Here is a 22102-nt window from a genome sequence, read left to right as displayed (position 1 = left end):
AACTCAAACCATTCCTGAAGCCAACTCTTCAGACAAAGATTAGACTGGACCATAAGACATAAAAATGATACTGGTGAGGAGTGTGCTTCTTAGCTAAAGCAGACATATGAGACTATGTGGGCAGCTCCTGTCTGGCTGTGAGATGGAAGGCAGAGGGGTCAGGAGCTGATTGAATGGACACAGGAAATACAGGGTGGAGAGAAGGAGTGTGCTGTCACATTGTAGGGAGATCAACTAGGGTCACATAACAATGTGTGCATAAGTTTTTGTATGAGAAACTGACTTGAACTGTAAACTTTCACTTAAAGCACAATAAAAAATAAAAATTAAAAAAACAACCGAAAAAAAGAAAACAACATTTTCTCCTTAGTACCATATCTTCAATTTACTGCAGTTTACTGAAGGAAGTTAGAGATAAGAGCGGTGTGGCAAGTTGAGAATAATGTAGTTCTGAAATTCTCAGTAGAACAGTTCTCTTTTTTGGCACTATTTTTGTTGCTTGAGCCTTTACAAAGTTAGATCACTCAGCTTAGTCACAGGGTGTATGTATAACCCTGACAGCAGCAGCTTATGTGAAGTTTAGTGTCATATACACAACAACGGAGTAACTGAGGGGTGTTTTATTTGTTCAGTAATGCCTGAAGAAGTGACTTACGCTACTCTCAAATTTCCAAATCCTTCTAAGACAAAGACACTCCAGGAGAGCTACAGTCAAAAGAAAACAGGTGAGATGCCCTGTGTACGATCAGACTATTGCAGAGGTAAAGAACTCTATGGGTGGGTGTCGGACTCCTCAGAGATTTCAATTACCCAGTGCTGTTGGTATGTGTTTACACTAGCAGTCCCAAAAATCAGCAGACTAGCAGAGTCCGAGGGAGCTGTGGCTGTGATCACTTTTATCCAGAAACCTCATGCTCTGACTTCTCTGAGTTTGTGAAGCTGCTGTATTTGGTTCCCAAGATAACGAAAGTGTGTGAAGTAAGGCTGTGATCTCATCCTCTGGAAATCCAGATTTTTTGTGTCGCCAATATATCATTTCTCATATTTGTTAGACATTCCAGTATGAGCTCAGATACTGGCTACTAGGGGAAGGAATAATAATAACACCATGAACGTACCTATCCAGAATTTTTATTTAACTGTACAGAATTATAACATAGACATATTTCATGATTTTCACAGACTCATTGGACTCTAGTCATTGATGATGAGATACACATTTGTTTCTTTCTTAGATGGAATAAGATTGAAGGTTCCTTTTCTCTATATGATATAATTGCAGTCTGTTTTATTAAGCTTACCTCCTAAAACATTAGAGTTAACCCGAATTGGTAGGAAGACATTTTTTGAAAAATCAAGATCACGTTTACTGAAATTTATTTACTACTATGGGATTCATGTTTCCTTGTACATTCCCTGGGATTATTTTTGTTGTTGCTATTTAAAATGCATCTACATTATTTTGACATTTTTATATTTGTTTCTGACTTTGTTATGCAGTCATTTTCATCTTAATAATTTTTTTCTATATATATGTAGAATTTTTAACTTCTGATGAAGAGAAAACAATCTATATAAACAAATCTCAGATCGTATTATTTCAGGCATAACTTCAGTGGATAATATTTTACAAACTTGATTCTGCAAGTCAGTCTCATCTTTGAGGAAGGCATTGTATCTGTTCTGAGAAAGGTACCATACCCTAGCCAGCCCATTAGTATCAAAGACAACTGACCTAGCGTTTTTATAAAATTGGATACAAATTTATGATCTGTCACTTATCTCCTAATATGTTTTTCCTTATAAAACAATTGTATCTGTTTAGGTACATCTGTGAAGGTAGTTTGAAATCCATTTTAAAAAGTTCACATAGTGTTTGTCTACAGGAAAAAAAAAAAAATTCATCATCAAAAGAAAGACCCAGAAGAAACAATGGAGATATCTGGATAGTTAGAATGTAAAAAAGAAGACTAGGGAAAAGAGTGATTTTTTTTTTTTTTTTGCTTTTCACTATGTTTTTAATCCCTGAAAAGATAATCAAGAAGCTCAAGAGTTGGAGCTGCATGGAGAAGCTGAGACTGGAACGGAGAGAATCGAGGGCACAGTTAAGGTGTCCAAGAGCAGAGGTAAGACTTATTTGGATAAACAGAACCACTGGATCGTGGAGAAAATTAAGACCAACATTGTGGGTGATCTGGAGACATAAATATCAGATTACTTTTAAAGATAAAAAGTATAAAAGTTTTTAGAAGAAAAGTGAGGAGAATAAGCAAAAATGATCAACTCATACTCTTTAGTTATAAGAAATCATCTCTTCCTGATTACATCCTCCACCCACCATCAGAGTTTTGATGCCTTTTACTGGAATTCTCCTATTTTTACAACATTAGATCTCATGGACTTATCCCCTTCCATTTTTCATCATTTTTATACTTCAGGGGTGAATTTCTCAGTTTGTCTTCCAAGTTTCCTATTAAAAATTTGTCTCTGTTACCATTGTTTTCTTTCTCAGTGAGCCTTGTTATTGGTATGTTTTTTAAATGTTTCTTTCCATAGCATTCTATTTTTATTGAATGCTACTACTGTATTTTCAATTCAACATTATGGAATTAATTTAAATACAAAATAGCACATTCACTTCAAATATACAATTCACTGTGCTTTACAAATATATATAACGCCCTCCAATGATTCCGACTCATTAACGACCCTACAGAACAGAGTTCAACTGCCCCATAGGGTTTCCAGTGCTGTAGTCTTATACAGGGGTTGACTGCAACATGCAACATCTTTCTCCCAAGGAGCAGCTGGTGGATTCAAACCGACAACCTTTCCGCTTTGTAGAATCCGAGCTTAACTACTGTGCCACCAGGGCTCACACACACACACGCAATACTCACCCACGTATATAGATTCACACACACACACACACGCAGTACTCACTTACCCACATATATAGGTTCCAATGTCCAGGTCGTTATGAGAAAATCAGTATTATGCAAGACTTAGGATGTGGCCCGTCTTTGGCGCAGGTGTACTACCAATTGCTCAGCGCCCCTTGGGCACCCCTAGTGCATCTTAGGATGCCCATGGCACAGCGGCCCCCTTTCCTTACCACATCTTCCCTGCTACTGCAGTCTGCAGGGATTGAGAGTGGTGGTGGTGGTGAAGGGTTGCCTGCCACCTCTGGAGAAGAAGAGACCCACCATCACTTGGCTGTGCCTCAGGCCTCCGCCTTGTCTCTCCACCTTTCCACTCGATCAACCTAAGACTGGCCTTGGCTTTAAATGTACAAATGTACAAGCAGACCACCTGGGCTCGAGGTTGGCTGCGTAGGTGGAAGAGAGGCCTCTTTGGAAGAAGAGACATCCGAGCTCCTTCTGGACTCCTGTAGCCTGAGCTCCACCAGCTTCTTGCCTCCCCGCCGCCCTTCCGCCCCATTTCCTGCACCACCCGCTAGCCCCACGCTTGCCAGGTCCTGCCCTATTGCTTTGGCCCACGCTGGTAATACAAACCCGTGGCGGCCCCCTAGGCCTAGCTCCGTCTTACAAACCTCGCCCTTCTTCTCCCCACCACCTCACTTCGGCTCTTTATGAATGAGCAAAATAGTCGGGTAGTAGATTTTTTTCTATTGTAATAAATGTTGGGTACCGAAGACAGTGGATAAGTAATAGGTGTGTATACATATGCATGCATACATATATATGTACATATATTTATATACATATATATTTTTTATATGTGTACATATAGAAATAGAACTGGAGCCCTGGTGGCAAAGTGGTTAAGAGCTCAGGCTGCTAACCAAAAGATCAGCAGTTCCAAACTGCCAGCCTCCTTGGAAACCCTGTGGGGCAGTTCTACTCTGGCCTACTCTGTGAGTCTGAATTGACTCCACAACTTCATGACACACAATATATATAACCCAAACCAAACCCCATTGCCTTCAGTTGATTGTAACTCATAGTGTGTCCATAGGACAGAACAGAACTGCCCCATAGGGTTTCCAAAGAGAGGCTGGTGGATTCCAACTGCCGACCTTTTGGTTATTAGATGATCTCTTAACTGCAGCACCAGGGCTCCATACACACACACACATATATGTACGTATATATGTATTTGCACACAGACACACACATATGTATATATGTTATATAACCACCAAAATTAAAATACGGAATATTTCTGACATCCCAAATACTCTCCTTGTGCACCTTTCCAGTTATTCCTTCCCCTTCCACCAATCCAGCCCCAAATAATCACTTACCTAATTTGAGTCATGACAAACTCGTCTACTTAATCTAGAATTTTATATAAATGGATTGAATAGCACCCACTCTTCTGTGTCTGGCTTCTTTCATCGAGCATAAAGTTTCTGAGATTCATCCATGCGTATCAGTAAGTCATTCCTTTTTATTGCTGAGTACTATTCCACTGCATGGATATATCGCAGTATGTTGTCCATTTACCTGTAGATAGGCATTTCAGTTGCTTACAGTTTGGGGCTAGTATAAACAAAGCTGCTATGATTATTCATGCACAAGTATTTGTAGATACAGTCTAATTTTTATTAGGAAAATATCTCAAAATAGAATTCTGGTTTGTAAGGGATATATTATGCAAAACAAATTGCATGTGTGTGTTTAGATCTTTCTAAAGCTTTTTTTTTTTTTTTAATAAATAAGACAACTGAAACCACTAACTTTTAGTCATTCAGGTCAGACTAGTTTATGCTGCATTAACAAATAACTCCCCAAATCTGAGTACTTTAAAGCACAAAATTTATTTCTTATTTATACAACCTATTGGTTGGAGGCTTCTCCTCATCTTAGTCACTAGGATCCATCTTGACACAGCCTTCCAAGATCACTATGGCAGGATGAAAGGCACTTGGCAAACCCTGTACTGCCTCTTAAAATATTGACTAGAAATGACACTCATCGCTTTAACTAAAATGTCTAACATGTCATGTGGCCATAACTAACTTCAAAGGATTAGGTGAAATCCTACCATATGTTCAGTGGGAGAAGGAACAGAACAGTAACAATGAATACCAGAATTTACCAATTGATGTACGTGATTTTATTGCTTTATCTTACATTGGCTATTACTTATTTTAACTTTTTAAATTATTATTTTTTTTCTTTTTATGTAGCTTGATCCAGTTAATAATTATTTGATTTTCCCTTAATAATTTAAATCTCTATTTGTATATATTCTTTCTTCTACTAAAAAAAAAAAAAAAAAAATTTTTTTTTTTTAGTAAGTTAGTACCGCTCAAACACAAATTTTTTGTCCATATTATGAAATAAGACACTGACTCTATCCTCTTAACAAAGTGCTCTAATTATTCACTGTTTCTACGTTATGCTACTTTACGATATAATATTATTATATAATGACCACTCCTATTCTCCAAATCAGAATTTTATAATACCTTTCTTTCCCATCTCTCTACCAGCACCCATAACCCTAGGTTTTACTGTGAGAGTTTAGTAATATTTTGTTCCAGAGTTAGACTTTCCCTTTTAATGTGTCTCTTTCCTTTCAATAATGATTTAGCATTTTTAATACAAATTTCTAGTTATTCTATCATCAGCCATTATATATAAGATATGTATATGTATATATATGCGTCAGCATAATCTAGTCTGACCTCAATGATACATAAATTAGACGTTAGCAGCTTAAAATTATATTATTTATAGTAAAAAATCTGTCAGAATAAGCTAGGAAAAAAAACCCTGAATTTTATGAGAAAATACATAAAACTAAATGAAAAAGTTAGAAAATGAAGGAATGGACAAAGATAGCAGATAAAAAATGTAGGTGTGATTATAGTTTCAACAGATTAGGAGAAATTTAAGTTAAAAACACTATAAAAGACAAAGAAGTATTTATGTATGTCATGTTCAAATACACAATTTATGAAATAATTCTAAACCATATGCCTCTATCATCAGTATAAGAGATAAATATAAACCAAATCCACTGCCATCGAGTCAATTCTGACTCATAAAGTAAAATTTATTAGAGATGCAAGGAGAATTTTACTTAAAATAAATTAAACTCAAAGATTTAATGTATCACTTTGGGCACTATAGAAATCTTGCAGAAAAATGAATAAATATGATTTTTTTAAGTGATTCAATATTTAAATTGATGCACTTGTTTAATGCATATAAATACATTATATTTATATGACCGTGAATTCTTAACATAGAATGTCTTTGAAGCAGACAAAACTTTGGAAATTTAAGATTCTTAAATATTAGTAGACCTCTATCTCTCTGAACACAATACAATAAAATTAAAAACAATGTCAGTATTATTTCCTTGTGGAAAAGGCATACTCCTAAATAATCTTTTGACCAAAATGAACAAAGGAAATGAAATAACAGATATTCAAAATATAATGCAAAGAAGAACAATTCCTTTTGGAAACATCAAGGCTATTATCACAGGAAGATGTATCAGCCCAAATCTTTCATTGTCAAGGAAGAAAGAATATAATAAAGGAACTCAATACATTTATTAATAAAATCACAAAGGAAAAAAGGAAGGAGTTGACAAATTTAAATCTCAAATCAATTAATAGAAAAAAATTTGACAAGAAAAACTAAACTGAAAACTGGTTTCTTTGAAAAGACCCCAAAAGCCAAATTGAGTAAAACAGAGAAAGCAAACAGATGAAATAGTAGTAATAAGATTAAAAATATAGCCACAGATAGGGGAGAGAATAAATATGTATAAGAGTATATGCAACTTTTTGGCAATAAATGTGAAAATCTAAAGGAAATGGATCATTTTTAGTAACTTATTGTAAAATGGCATTAATAATGGTAGCATCAGAGCCTGACATCATGGAGGTTAATAATCAGCACAAAGCTGATTCCCATGAGGTAGAGATCAGCCATCCCTCTATTCGCCAACCTTTTTACCAATTGTGACACCAGCCACTCTCCTACAGCACTCTCTGCTTCTTTTCTGGTATCATAATCCATTGCAATGGTTGCACAGAGCACACTGACCATACTTAAAACAGTTTAAAAAAACCTTGTTGCTGTTGAGTTGATTCTGACTCATAGTGACCCTTTAGGAAAGAGTAGAACTGCCCCATGGGGCTTCCAAGGAGCTGCTGGTGGATTCAAACTACCAGCCATTTGGTTAGCAGCTGTAGCTCTTAACCACTGTGCAACCAGGGCTCCATACGTACAGGTAAGTGATTTATTAAGGAACAGGGTACAACTCAGGATCAGGATCAACAGGCTACAATTCAGGTTTAGGAATCATGCAGGTAAAATCTCCCCTCTTCAGTGCAGGGAAGCTCTGGGCTGCTCTTAACTGTGCAGGCCTCCTCTCAAACAGACTCCTCTTGACTTTCTAAGGACAGGCTCCTCTAGGACCCCTCAGGACAGGCTCCTGTCGGCCCTGCCTTCATTCATCACCAGCTCTGCTGCTGGGCCCCTTCCGGACCTCTGACTGTCTTCTGTTTTACAGCCCTTGACCCATATCGCGGCTCTTTTAGTAGATTCCGTGCCTCCTTTCCCTCTCTCTCCCTCACTATCTTCTCTCCCTCTCTCTCTCTGCTTCTTTCTGGTTTCTTCCTTCTGTTTCTCTTCCTGCTTCTTTGTGTCTGAAAAACCTCTGTGAGACTGACTGGTTGCATATATATATATATATATATATAAATATACACATATATATATATGAATGTATACACACACAATTCCTTGTTAATTTCAAGGCACGACCTCTCTGCTGGGGGAGGGGGGATACAAACTGACTAATTCCCTCTCGATAGGCCACAGATACTTCATTTGCACAGAAGGTGTCATGGATTGAACGGTGTCCCCCCCCAAGATATTTGCCAACTTGGTTAGGCCATGATTCCCAGTATTGTGTGGTTGTCCTCCATTTTGTGATTGTAATTTTCACACGTGTTATAAATCCTAATTTCTGCCTGTGATTAATGAGGCAAGATTAGATTATGTTAAAGAGGATTAGGCTGGAATTGTAATATCCTTACTAAGGTCACATACCTGATCCAATGTAAAGGGAGTTTCCCTGGAATGTGGATGTACCACCTTTATCTTATAAGAGATAAAAGGAAAGGGAAGCAAGCAGAGAGTTGGGTACCTCATACCACCAAGAAAGCAGCATCAGGAGCAGAACGTATCCTTTGGACCTGGGATTCCTGAGCAGAGAAGCTCCTAGTCCAGGGGAAGATTGATGACAAGGACCTTCCTCCAGAGCCTACAGAGAAAGCCTTTCCTGGAGCTGACACCTTGAATTTGGACCTCTATCCTACTAAACTATGAGAGAATAAACTTCTGTTTGTTAAAGCCATCCACTTGTGGTATTTCTGTTAGAGCAGCACTAGATAACTAAGACAGTAGGCTATAGTCACCCCATTTGCATAGCCCATATCACTTCATTTGCGTGGTTGTATTGACCAATCTCTGCAAGGTGCATACCAATCAGTGCAGGCTGCAGCTCAGGGCCAGACAAAAAGTCAAGTTGTTACAGCTTACCCAGGAAATGTCGATCAACCTGGACAAAAGTAACAAACCCTTTGGAGTAGAGTTTAGGGTGGAAATCTCTCAAGCTGTTTTTCCAAAGAACCAAGGCAAAAGGCCACATACAGGAACTCATTTCACCACACATATAAAAGAGAAAACTTGAACAGATCAATCATGAGAGAATGGATTGAAAAACTTAAGAGCTAATATATTACAATCCATACATGGAGAAAGTTAAGGAGGGACTTAATTTCAGCAGGTGGTCAACACTGGCTACCTGGAAATGGGAAGAGTGACTTGGAAGTGGGCCAATTAGAGCAGGATTAGGAAGATGAGACAGGGAGAGAGAGAGAGGAAAAAAAAAAAGACTGATAAAATATAAAAAAGAAAGTACTCAACAATATCCACAACAGGTCACATGAGCATATTTGCATAAATTGTGTGTGTTTAGTACTTTTAGATGTGATTATAGAGATGTATTCAAGTTAGCCGAACACAGAGAGGAGTACTTGACTTGTTAAGCAATGTTTTTTTTCCATTAAAAAAAAAAATGAGTTTCAATACTCCTATAGACTGCAGGGTGGACGATCAGGGACAGGAGATCGCAATAAAGGTGTTGCTTCATGAAATTTAACTTAACTCATGTTTTCTTATAGGACAGAGAGCTTCATCACGTGTATGGTACCAAATTGCTTGTATTTTACTAGTGCTGCACCTGGTAATGCTGGCTGGACTGGGAACCCTGGGGTTAATGTGTAAGTTTCAACTTTCTCTGAGGCCCTCGTCGGATTTATTAGACACATCTCAAATGAATCCAGGTTCTGAGGCATACCCAAATAAAATTTCCAGATAGATAGAGAGGAAAACAGGTTTCATTTCTATAAAACTGTATAACATAAGCCGTTCTCTTAAGGATATTTTAAAATCAAATCACCTCAGTGACAATTATTCATCAGCAGATAATGCTAAAGACAATAAAGTGAATATTTTTCTAAAAGTTGTAAAATCAATAGAACAAAAGTATAACTCCTTCATACTCTGAAAGTTTTCAGGATGATTTTATTTATTTGATGAAGTATATGCTCCATTTCCGTGGCATTTTCTCCTTCTCCATCTCCTCCTCATTGCAAATATCTTTCAAAATATCATTATCATTATCTTGATCCTTCCACTTCTGATCTTCTAACAAGTGGTTATTATCTTTTAAGGATCCCAGCTATTTTAAGTGAATATAATCTGTTTTTATGTTGCTGTCATTTCAAAGATTACAACTCCAAAACAAGAGATTCTTTTTTTCTAGAACTTTCATAATTATTCTTGTACTGGTATAATAGTTGGAAGGCAGGTTCTTTCCTCCAATGTACTGTAAGGCAACAGAGATTTATTTACTCATTGTATGTTTTAGATGAATGACTCTGTTAAGTTCAAAAGTAGACTTCTGAATATCAAAGCTGAAATATCTTTATAAGGAGAGGCAAATCTTTCTCCACTCTTATCAGCAAGTTGCTTCATATTTAAGAAATGGGGTCTCAAGTACTTTAAGATACACCTTTTCAATGAAAGTGCGATGTGTGTACACTGTCAAACTTCAAAATATAGAAAAGTAGAAGAACCGAAAAACAATGGATTATGCACCAATAAAAGCTAACTGCTGTTGAAATATAGAGCTACACATGGATATTTTGGGGATCATAGGTTATTATTTTATACCAATGTCTCATATAATAGTTTCAACATATACTTTTTTGTTGTCATTAGCTGTCTTTGTGTTGGCCCCTGACTCATGGCGACCCCATGTGTTACAGAGTAGAACTGCTCCATAGGGTTTTCTTGGCTGTAATCTTTACATAGACAGATTTCTAGGCTTTTCTTTTGTGAAACCAGTGGGTGGGTTTGAACCGCCAACTTTTGGGTTGCCATTCAATCGCAAACCACTTGTGTTACCCAAGCATTAAGTATGTTTTCTCTTATTGCCTGACTATCTTCCCATACCCTGCAATAATATGTTGTTTAAATAATACATCACTGTCTTTGGTAATTTAAAGTTGCCTTCTAACCACTCATTATTTTGAGAGCACCTCTTCTCAAGCCTGGCTGCTTTGTGAGAAATACTCTCTCCTCCCTTCTGTCCGCCAGGGGTGAGTATAAAGAACTCATGAAAAAAGAAAAAGAGGATAAATATAACAATAATAGCTGACATTTTTTCAGAGCCCATTCTTTGTAATTTTATCTCACTTACTCCTCATAAAATTCAATTTAAAAATTAAGGATTCTATTAAGTTGTGGGGCTGGTAGGTAAAGTAACATCAGTCAACCTCTGAAAGCCACATTTTATTGTTATAATCCATTAATGGAGACAGTGTAAAGTTTTCTGAATCTTCCAATGTTCTTAGAACCACGATTCCTATGTTCTGAAATTCCTTTTTCCTTTTTATCCTGAGTTTGGTGTTTACAAATTCTGCATCCTTAAATTATGGTTATATGGCTACAAGAAGTGCCGTTTCATCACACAAACTCATGAATATATTCTCTTCCTTCTGGTCTCGAAAGTGTAATTTGCATTTTCACACACTACTGAATTACACCCTCTCTGTTCCTTTTTTTTTTTTTTAAATCTCTGCTTCAGTGACTTTGGAAACCCGGGTTGCATAGTGGTTAAGTCCTACAGCTGCTAACCAAAAGGTTGGCAGTTCAAATACACCAGGCTGTCCTTGGAAACTCTCTGGGGCACTTCTACCCTGCCTTGTAGGGTCGCTATGAGTTGAAATTAACTCAACGGCAATGGGTTTGTTTTGGGGAGCGTTTTACAAGGAATTTACTTTTTCTTTTTAATTATAAGACTTTATTTTTAGGTTTATAGTGAAATTACACAGAAAGTTCCAATAGGCCCTCTGTCCATCTGAGCTCAGTTCCTCCTATTATTATTTAACATCTTGCATTCCTGTGGTGCGTTTGTTACAGTTGATGAATCATTACTGATATATTATTATATATCTATAGCCTACACAGGGTTCACTCTTTGTGTTGTATTGTGCCATGGGTTTTGACAAATGCGTAATGTAATGTGTCCACCACTACAGTATCATACAAAATAGCTTCACTGCCCGAAAAATGTCCTATGTTTTACCTATTCATTCCTCTCCTCTTTCTCCCTGAGCCCCTGCAACCACTAATCTTTTTATTTTCTCTATAGTTTTGCCTTTTCCAGAGTGTGATATAGTTGGAGTCACACTGTATGTGGCTTTTTCAGACTGGTTTTTTTCATTGAATAATATGCATTTCAGGTTCTTCCCTGTCTTTCCATTGCCGTTGAGTTGATTGCCTGTCATAGCGATCCTATAAGATCCTATAGAACTGCCCCATAGAGTTTCCAAGGAGTGCCTGGAGAATTCGAACCACTGACCTTGTTTGTTTGTTTGCTTTGGTTAATAGGTGTGTAGTGGTATCTTATTGTTTTAATTTGCAATTGATTAATGACGTGGGATGTTGAGCATCTTTTCATATGTTTATTTGCTACCTGTGTATCTTCTTTGTGGACTTCTTTTCTTAAACTCATATAAGCATTTCCTTAAAGAAAGAACCAGTGCTCAATTTAGTAAAACAATGTATGTTTATGCCGAGAAAAGTTTAATTTCAAATGGATACATATAAATTCCCTAAGGGTACACTAACAAAATACCATAAACTGGGTGGCTTACCAAGAGGAATTTATTCTCTCACAGTTCCAGAGGTTAGAAGTCTAGTCTAGAATAAAGGTGTTGGCAAGGCCAGGCTCTCCCTGAAGTCTCTAGGGGAGGAATCCTTCCTTACTTCTTCTAACCTCTGGTGGTCTCAAGTATTCCTTGGCTTGTGGCAGCACAACTCTGACTCTGCCTGTGTCTTCACGTGGTTGTCTTCACTCTGTGTCTCTTCTTTTCTTATAAGGACACCAGTCACATTGGATTAAGACCCACCTTACTCCAGTATGACCTCATGCTAACTAATTAGATCTGCAAAGGTATTATTTTCAGATAAGGTTACATTCACAAGAACCAGGGGTTAAAACTTGAACATATCATTTGGGGGAATATAAATCAACCCATAATAATATAAAAAGTTACTGGCTTATCCTTATGTTGCTATCACTTTAATACGTGCTTTCCATTAAATTTTAAAGTAGTAGCTGTGTTATTATTATGATTTATTGGAAATGTATAATAAAGGTCTTTGACTATACTAAAGTCATCAGTTAATCTACCTCTATGAATTATAGATTACAAGGAATTCATCGGATGCACTAATCACATGACATCTGAACTACCAGAAAGTCAAATGGAACAATTGAGGAGAAATCTGACTTTTTATGTGGAGATGTTTAACAATGTCTCAAGTGAGCATAGCATTTTCAAAAATAAGTCAGAAAACGAAATAAGAGAGTTGAAAGATTTAGCCTCCAAAAACTGCGAAGACTTAAAGCAGGAGGGGAAAGGTGAGTAAATACGGTGTTTCGTATAGTCAGTCATATTAGCGAGTTGTTAGTTGCCGCCAAGTCAGCTCCGATGCATGGAGACCTTATGTATAACAGAAGGAAAGACTGCCTGGTCCTGGGCCATCTTCATGAGCTTTAGGAGAGTTGAGTCCATTATTGTAGCTATTGTGTCAATTCATTTCAGTGAGGATTTCCCTCAGTTTCGCTGACCCTCCGCTTTACCAAGCGTGATGATCTTTTCTAGTGAATCAACGATTTAGGGTTCTCCAATTTCTACTAGCCTCCACCTGGGTTTAGAATCTTAGAATGTTGCTAAAATCTTCTATTAAATAACAAAATACTTCTTACCTGCCCTTACTTAATTTGTTTGTATTCTTAATTATTATTATTTTTAATTAAACTAATTGCATAAATATGGATCTCTGTCTCTCTCTGTTGGGTTATTATCACTGTTTCTTATATTCCTAGATCTTCTTTCTTCCTTTACACTCTCATTTTAGTGGAGTTTAGCAGTAAGTAATTTCCTAATAAAGGGTAGATGAGAGGTGCCTTTGCTGTATCCTTGCATGACTGAAGGGGCTTTTTTTTTTTTTTGGCTGTGTATGAAATTTAATGTTGAAAGTTAGTTTCCCAGAGAATATTGGGAAAGTCTTTTCACTGTGTCCTAGCAAACAATGTTGCTAATAAAAAGTCTGTGTGTTTTTCATTCCATTTTAAATTACCTGATTTTAGCTTTTAAGATGTTTTCTTTATCCTTAAAAAAAAAAAAAAAAAAAAATTAAGATAATCTCGGTGAATGTTTCAATCATGTTTTCATTTGCACTCTGTGGACCTTAACATTCTGAAAGGTTAATTGAAATCTTTCAAATGTAAGAAAAGTAACTGCTAGTATTGCATTGTCTTTTTTTTTTTTTCCTTCACTCCACTTCCTCTGTTCTTTTTATGACTTCTCTGGCTCATATGATAAGATTTTCAGATTGTCATCTTTTCTCTGTGTTTTCTGTCTTTAGATTCTGGAAGATTTTTTTAACTTTATTTTTCACTCCTTGGAATGATTACTTTTTGGTAATCATAATTTTTAAATTCAAGAGCCTTTACTTGAAAATTGTTTTTACATCCTGTTCTTTGCTTAAAAACGTAACAACTTCTGTAGTATATCTAAGTACATTAATTAGAAGAATATTTCTAAATATTGCACTCCTTTTCCCTAAATTATTTTACTCCTCTTTGGGGCCAGGAGTTTTTATTTTGTTCTTAAATGAGAATTCTCTTATAGATGCTGGTATTCTCACACATTGCGTGATTCTTGTTTTTGTTTTTTTTCTGTTGTTGTTGTTGTTCATATTTAATAAAGGAAAGGATGGCTGGTGTGGGTTGAATCTACTGTTAGATTTTTTTCCACTAAAGGTCGTTTGGCCCCTAGATCTCCCAGGAGGAGAGAATTCTGTCAGGGCCTATTTTATCCCTGAAGACCGCAGTGGAGTGTGTGAATAGGCAACTTTCCCTTTAAAACAAATTTGAATATAAAGTGTGGCACCAACAATTATAGTAGATAGAAACCTAAGTTTGCCAGTTTATTCAATTTCTTTTGAAAGAAACCAGGTCCCCTCTCTTCCTGCAAATTCTACAGCTTCTTACTGATTTTTCATTCTTTTTTTCCCCCCCATGCTTTCTTTTCTTAATTCCTTTCATTAAAAAAAAAAAAAAAAATGATTGAGCATTATATGTCAAGCATTTAGGAGGCCTTGTTTTCATCATATCTATTGAACAACATATGATGTGGTAGGAGATACAGATAAGTAAACAGAAAATTACAATTCAGTGTAATAAGCACTCATAACATAAACATATGATGCAAGAAAAAAAAATATAGTCAGAGGGAGTAGTCCAGACTGGGGAGGGGGAGGGCATGATATTCAATCCTGAGAGTGGAAGCATGCTGCAATAAAAATAGTGAGAGAGATCACAGCACTCTCAGGAAAAATTCAAGATATTCAAGGTGACTGCATGACAGGAAGCTGAAGGAGGATCAAAACAAAAACCAAACCTATTACCCTCGATTCAATTCCAACTCTTAACAACCCTAAAGGACAGAGTTGAACTGCCCCACAGGGTTTCTAAGGAGTGTTTGGTGGATTCAAACTGCCAGCCTCTTGATTAGCAGCCATGACGCTTAACCACTATGCCACCAGGGTTTCCTGACGGAGGATAGTAAGAGGTAAAATTGGAGTGTCATGAGGGGTCCTGTAGATAATGGCAAGAATGTGAATTATAACCTGAGATATACGGAAAAAAAGATTAGATTTTAAGCATACTCTTAAAGAAATATCACTCTGGATTTTGGAGTGAGGTTATAGATTGCTATAGGCAATCTTGTCAGAATAGAAATGGACTAAGATCCCATTGCTATAATCCAGACCACAGTGAAATTTTCTTTTATTGCTCTTAATAACTCTTTCCTAATTTTTCTTCCTATATGTCTATGATTTTTCCTCTACCTTCAGATTCTTCCAGATTCAAATTCTATTTTCTTCTAGATCACATTCTTTTCCTTCTTTTGTATTTTTAATCATTTCATTCAATATATAATGTTTATTAATCCTTTTAATATCTAATACAAATATTTGTATATCATTGTATATATGTTTATTTATAGTATAGTTGTGCATACTTACTATGAATGTGTATTTACATAATATCTTTGTAGCCCTTACTCATTTTTTTTTTCAGACCACACATGCTCAGAGTTATGGATATCACATGGAGATAAATGTTATTACTTTTCTACTACAGCAAACAATTTTTCTGAGATGAATAACAGTGATTGCAGAATGAATCATTCCTATTTAATGCATATTAACAGTGAGATTAATACAAATAGAACCCAGGTGAGTGTTATGATTTGTGGTAGGTCAACAAAAATTGCTTGGTATTGTTAAGGTGCAGGTAAGGAGAATGTGGGTGACAACAATAATCCTTGATTTATCCCAATAGATGGATTTTATGCCCATTACCATTACTCCTTCTGAGTGGAGTATTGACAATTTCTTACATCACAGATTCAAATAGCAAAACTATACAATTCTTAGGAGAGAGACTAGTCCATGATACATATTATACCAGGTAAATATGGAAAGATGTGTCTTTGGTATCTTCTACTCCCTGTGATTTCTTGTTCATGTAGAACTAGACGGTAGTTAAGTGCTTGGCTCCTCTCCAAAAGGCCGGTAGTTAGAATCCATCAGCCACTCCTTGAAAACTCTATGGGACAGTTCTACTCTGCCCTACAGGGCTGCTATGAGTTGGCATCGAGTCCATGGCAACAGGTTTGGTTTCGATTTTGGCAGAGCTAGAAACCAAAACCGAACCCGTTGCTGCCCAGTCAATTCTGACTCATAGTGAGCCTATAAAAAACCCAAACCAAAACCAAACCCAGTGCCGTGGAGTCTATTCACTCACAGCGGCCCTATAGGACAGAGTGAAACTGCCCCCATAGAGTTTCCAAGGAGCGCCTAGCGGATTTGAACTGCCATCCCTTTGGTTAGTAGCCATAGCACTTAACCACTACGCCACCAGAGTTTCCAGTGAACCTACAGGACAGAGAAAAACTGCCCCACAGAGTCTCCAAGGAGCTGCTGCTGGATTCAAACTGCCCACGTGTAGGTTAGCAGCCGAGCTCTTAACCACTGTGCCACCAGGGCACCTAAAAAAATAGAAATTGTTTTTTGTTTGTTTTATTTCCAGGTTGAGGCATATTTTAATGGACCATTGATGCAAATTAAATCATGGATTCCTCCTTCTCCTTAGAGCTTTGTCCACTAATGAGAAATCATACACTTTGGAGTACACTCCACTTGATATAATCAGATATTATCTGTCTTATCCCCACACACGACAATCCTATTTAGTGCTGTTAAACCTAACATACAAAGGAATAGATCTGAGAATGTTACCACACTGCTCATGATTGTTTTGTTGCTGTTGCTTCTACTAAAATTATTCTCACCTTCTTCTTATGCTTAATTAATCAAATTTATTTTTGAAGTTTCAACTTCGATCCTTCTTTGAAATTTTTGCTTCCATCACAATAAACTGAATCAATGGTTTTCTCTTTCATACTCTCACAGCATTATATTTTCTAGTCAGTATCTATGAATAGGCCTGTTTTCTCTGCTATACTTCTAGCTTCTTGAAGATAGAAAATGTGTCTTGCTTATCATTGTATATCTAGCACCTTGTTTTCTAATACAATTTCAGTCACCCATTTATAAGTTGCTTGATTACTATCTGGCAAATGAATCAATGAACGCTAAATCACCCTTGCTAAAAAGCCTATAGAAAACTGGAGGAATATGTAGTCAAATATAAAGAGGACAAAAATTCCAAAAGAAGTTTGCTCATGGATTGTTGAGTTCTCAGTCTCATTAAGAATTTTCACATAGGCCCCCACCACAAGTGGATACTTTTTATTTTCTATAGAGAGGGGATGTCCATGACATCTTCCTACCTGTTGCTCACTCATTCATTCATTTGATATTTTTGTTTTCTTCATTACTATTTATTGAACATAATCCACATGCTACAAACAACAAAAACACATGTCTATTCAGGGGCATAAAGAAGGATCTTTGTTCAAAACTGTGAGTTCCTTTTCCTCTAATAACATTTGTCTGGACACTAAAGATTATGTCCTGGTCTAATTTTTTGATCCATCCCCTACCCTTCACATTATGCCGGCTGAAATTTTCTTTATGGTTGCTTTATGGTTTCTACCTTCCTGGTAGAAATGAGGAAACCCTGGTAGCGTAGTAGTTAACAGCTATGGTGCTAACCAAGAGGTCAGCAATTTGAATTCACCAGGCACTCCTTGGAAACCCTATGGGGCAGTTTTACTCTATCCTATAGGGTCACTATGAGTTGGAATTGACTCGACAGCAACAGGTTGGTAGAAACGAGTGATTTCTTTACCCAATAAAATCAATAAAATGTTATATCAGGGAATTCTATATGTATTTAGTCAGAAATTGGCTCAAAGAAAATTTTGATAGTCTATCTGACCTCCCAAGCACTCAAACTTCTTTAACTTCTCCATAACTACTATGGGTCCAGAACATACCTCCAGACTTGAGCCAAGAAAGGGATATGAAGCCCATGATATTATGAATACCTGATGCTCACATCCATCAGTCTTATTATTATGATCAATTTCTTTGTATGAGTCAGTTTTTATAGTTTCAATACAACCAGAGGACTTACACACAACATGGCTCTTAGCCAGTTACTTATTAGTTTGCCTTGGGCAATCCCAGCTTTTATCTTTTGTCCTTGCATGCTATCAATTAGTAACTATCAGTTATCAATTTTCCACTTTCAAAAAGGGTCCAAATTTGGACAATACCCTGTATGGTGGTCAAAGGTCTGGGAGTATGGCTGACATTGCCATCATAGCTTTTATAACAAGTGTATGTGAGAACTCTCTGACAATTAAAATGGCAGGAGTAATTTCTGTCTTGTATCCTTTCTAAGAAACCTCCGTATCATCTGTTGAAGATTGAGGGGAAGGGTTATCCTTTAGTTAAATATTGATTAGAAAAAGTTAGATCTGGTAATTCAAATAAATACTTCTTCAGTGTTTACTAAGGTTTGCACATTGGCTAAATGCTGGGAAACGGTAAGTCCTGCCCTTATAAGTCTTTAAAAAGTTTATAATGTAAGGTGGAGCAAAACAATAAATCAATAATTATGCAAATGGTTATTGAACTTTAATTGTGATGTTACGTATGCTACAAATAAAAAGTACAGTACTTCAAATGAAGGTCAGGAGTGGCTTGAAAACGAAATGAGAAAGAAACAGGTAAAGTTTAAAGCCCAGATTATCCTCTTAAGAATCTTAGAGATTAGTGGAAGGCAAGGTATATTTTATATCTCAAGAGAAAACTAAAGGTACCCCAGCACATTTTTAAGGTACTATTACTTAATTTATTTATTTTTTTTATTACTTAATTTAGGACAGTACTAAGTGAAGAGAGAAATATCAAAAGAGCAGGATTGCTATTACCCGTTACCCATTGTTGTCCAGTTGATTCCAACTCATAGTGACCCTGCAGGATAAGGTAGAACTCGCCCATAGAGTTTCCAAGGAGCACCTGGTGGATTCAAACTGCCGACCTTTGGGTTAGCAGCTGTAGCTTTTAACCACTACACACCAGGGCACCAAAGAGCAGGATAGAGACATAAATTGGAATAGAGTGGGAGTCTCAGCAAAAGGGTAACCTTGAATGAATGAGAACCTAGTTCACCATGCTTGGAGAAAAGTAAATTAGAATCTTTGAAGATATAGAAGCGGTGGTATTTTAGGGAGTAGAAACTTAGGAGGTCATCTGATGGCTTCCACTTTTGCCTATCAAGTAGGAAGCTGAAATATGATCATCTGCTGAATGTTAGAGTGTAGTGTCAGTGTTCAGTAAGAAGCTGGTGAAGAATAAAGAATATTTTTAAAACGCCCCCTCAGGGAAAGGGGATAATAAACCAAGAGCTGAAAGTACTGTGGAGTGGAATTTTTGATGACGTGAATCTGACTCTGTCGCACTGGAGTGAGCTCCCACTGATACAAAGGAGCTGTAAATGGTGTGTTCCTTTTGTCTGTAGCTGTTCATTTGTTGTCTTCCATCATCTGATTCCTTGGTGGATCTGAACTGTACTCTCAACAAGAAAAATTAGATAGCAGAGAATGGTTCCAAGTTCTCTATTAACTGGTGAGTCCCAGTCCTTTCCTTCCTGTCTATAAATAAATGAATATCTAGTATGCTAATTTTAAGATGTTTCTCTGACAACCATTCTCCATATGTGATTAAAGATGTATACACAGAAGACAAAAAATTCGGGAAGCAATTTTCTATTCCTCAAGCAATTCTTTTTTGGCAAAAAATCAATTTTATATAGAAGGAGTTTCTTGTAATTGAGAGCGCAGAAAGTAGAAATTCAGAAGCTGTGCTATGTTCCCCCGCCCTCCCTTTCGCACCTGGACTTCATACTTTTCTAGGTTGGACACTAAGCAATGATGAGAAAGTAAGAGGAAATAGTCAAATCAGGGTCAAGGGTATCATCCTGTGAAACAGAACAAAAATGTCGCCATGGAGCCGAGAAAACTCTGCTTTGTCTTTCTCACTTTACATGTTGTTTAAGTAAATAATATAAGCTCATATACTTTTTCTAAAAGACAATTATCTCAATATTTAAATGGATTTTGATCAGAGTGACCAAAACAGTTTTAAGAGTGAAAGGTGGCACTATTGATAATTACACCAAGACATCAGGAGTACACAAGAAGTGTCCTGGACAAGAGAGGATACACGGTCACCTGGGATATAGTGATACTTTTGTGCAGTAACCTCTTGGGTGCCCTTGGTTACAGAAGGTCCAGCCATAGCTGCAAGTTCCAGACAACAAGGGCTTTGGCAAATTCTCATAATAGTGCAAGGAATCACCAAGGCTGCTGTCACTTTGTGCTTTTAACTAAAATAATGTAACAAAAAATAAAAGATAAGCTGGGAAATGATAGATTGGATTTATGATGTAATTGTGTGACTTTCAAAAGAAATAAGCAATCAACTTTTTTTTTTTTTTTGCAGGTCTGGCACCTCCGTAACTATTTCAAGTGTTGAAACATTGAAATATGCAGAATTAGATGGAAAGAAAATGATTGGAAAATCTAACAAGTATAGCAGTTAGGATATTTGTGAACAGAAAGTAACTGTAATAACTTGTCAGTCCCAGAAAAATTCAAGTGCTCCACTGCTATGTTATGGGACCATAAAAAGGACCATGCAAAGAATCTTCACAAAGGGGGGGAAAAAAAAAGACTGCTTTGTGACCTTTAAAACTTTTATCAAAACATTAAAAACTCTCTTACTATTGATTATAAATGCATAGGAAATGAAAAAAATAGTATAACTAAGGTTAGTCAGTACATTGCAATTTAAAACCTTAACAATATTGAGAATTAAAGTTTTAATTTCCTCTATCAAGAGCAGCATGAACAGTGCTTGTCTTCTTGTCGTATAAATTACTGTATGGCGCAAGCATCTTTTCTTTGCCTTGGCAAAGGTTGTAAGCTTGGATCACCTTGCAACATTTGTGCTTTCAATGATGTGAAATAGCTCTAAGAATTTCTTTAATGTGAAGTTGTTTGCAGGCATCACTTCCTTTGGGATATCAACTTCTTCATCATAAGCACTTTCTTCCTTTATGTCGACACATTCCCTTCACTGAGTTCCTCTGGCTGCACACCTAGAGTCTCTGAAATGGCAGCAGTGCCAACATTCCCACAGCAAGCTATTTCTTCTTTAACTCCATTGAGATTCCATTTGAATCTTGAAATAACTTCTTGGTCTGTTGGCTGGGTTGATGAAGTTGTGTTTGGTGGTAATGGGTAAACTTCATTATTCAATCAAGACTCAAAGAGAGTCAGAGGACCTGGAGTATTATTCAACAGTAGTAGTGCTCTAAAAATTATTTTACCCACAGTAAAGAGGGGAAGAAGAGGGAAAACAACTGTATGCTTCACTGTCTAAATGTGCATTGAATAAGAAATTCTCAGTGATGAATCGTGAACAGACATTGAAAGAAACGACAAGACTGATCGCTGATCATTATGAAAACCTGTAACTTACATAGTAGCAAAGTTTGTACTTTATGAAATTATTCATAGCTATTAATGTACCATGGTAAATAAAAACTGGTTTGTGTTTTCTGGAGACTGTTGTTATTTAATTGAGCCACGGTCACTGAAATCCATGCATATTAGAATCCTGCAAAATGAGAACAGCCTGTGCTTCCAATACAAACCAGTTATGTGTAATTATGAATCCTGAAAATGATAGCAATTTTTTAAACACGGTAGTCTCTCCATTAATCTTAATCTCACTATTCTGTCTGTGTAGGACACTGAATATAAACAACAACAACTTTGTCTCTTCCCTCATGCTGCTCAGTGTACACTAGTAATATATTAAAATGTTTTTTGTTTTTTTATTTATCTTTTTAAAACTTTTTTTTTATTGTGCTAAGTATATATATGTAGCAAAACATTCGCTTTCTCAACATTTTTACA

General features: G+C 36.6%; 1 protein-coding gene across 1 annotated transcript; it reads left to right on the top strand.

Moving 5' to 3' along the window:
• The first annotated feature begins 519 nt into the window (after positions 1–519).
• LOC111750870 (C-type lectin domain family 12 member B-like) lies at positions 520–21746 on the top strand. Its single transcript, XM_023549115.2, has 7 exons — positions 520–725; positions 2034–2126; positions 9179–9277; positions 12775–12990; positions 15721–15878; positions 19639–19745; positions 20622–21746. Exons 1-6 carry the CDS (start codon positions 635–637, stop codon positions 19708–19710), a joined length of 729 nt encoding a protein of 242 aa, XP_023404883.2. The 5' UTR covers positions 520–634; the 3' UTR covers positions 19711–19745; positions 20622–21746.
• The last annotated feature ends 356 nt before the right edge of the window (positions 21747–22102 follow it).

Source organism: Loxodonta africana, chromosome 4, assembly GCF_030014295.1.
Source record: "Loxodonta africana isolate mLoxAfr1 chromosome 4, mLoxAfr1.hap2, whole genome shotgun sequence".
NCBI classification, from domain to species: Eukaryota; Metazoa; Chordata; class Mammalia; order Proboscidea; family Elephantidae; genus Loxodonta; species Loxodonta africana.
This window is presented reverse-complemented; position numbering and strand designations above follow the sequence as displayed.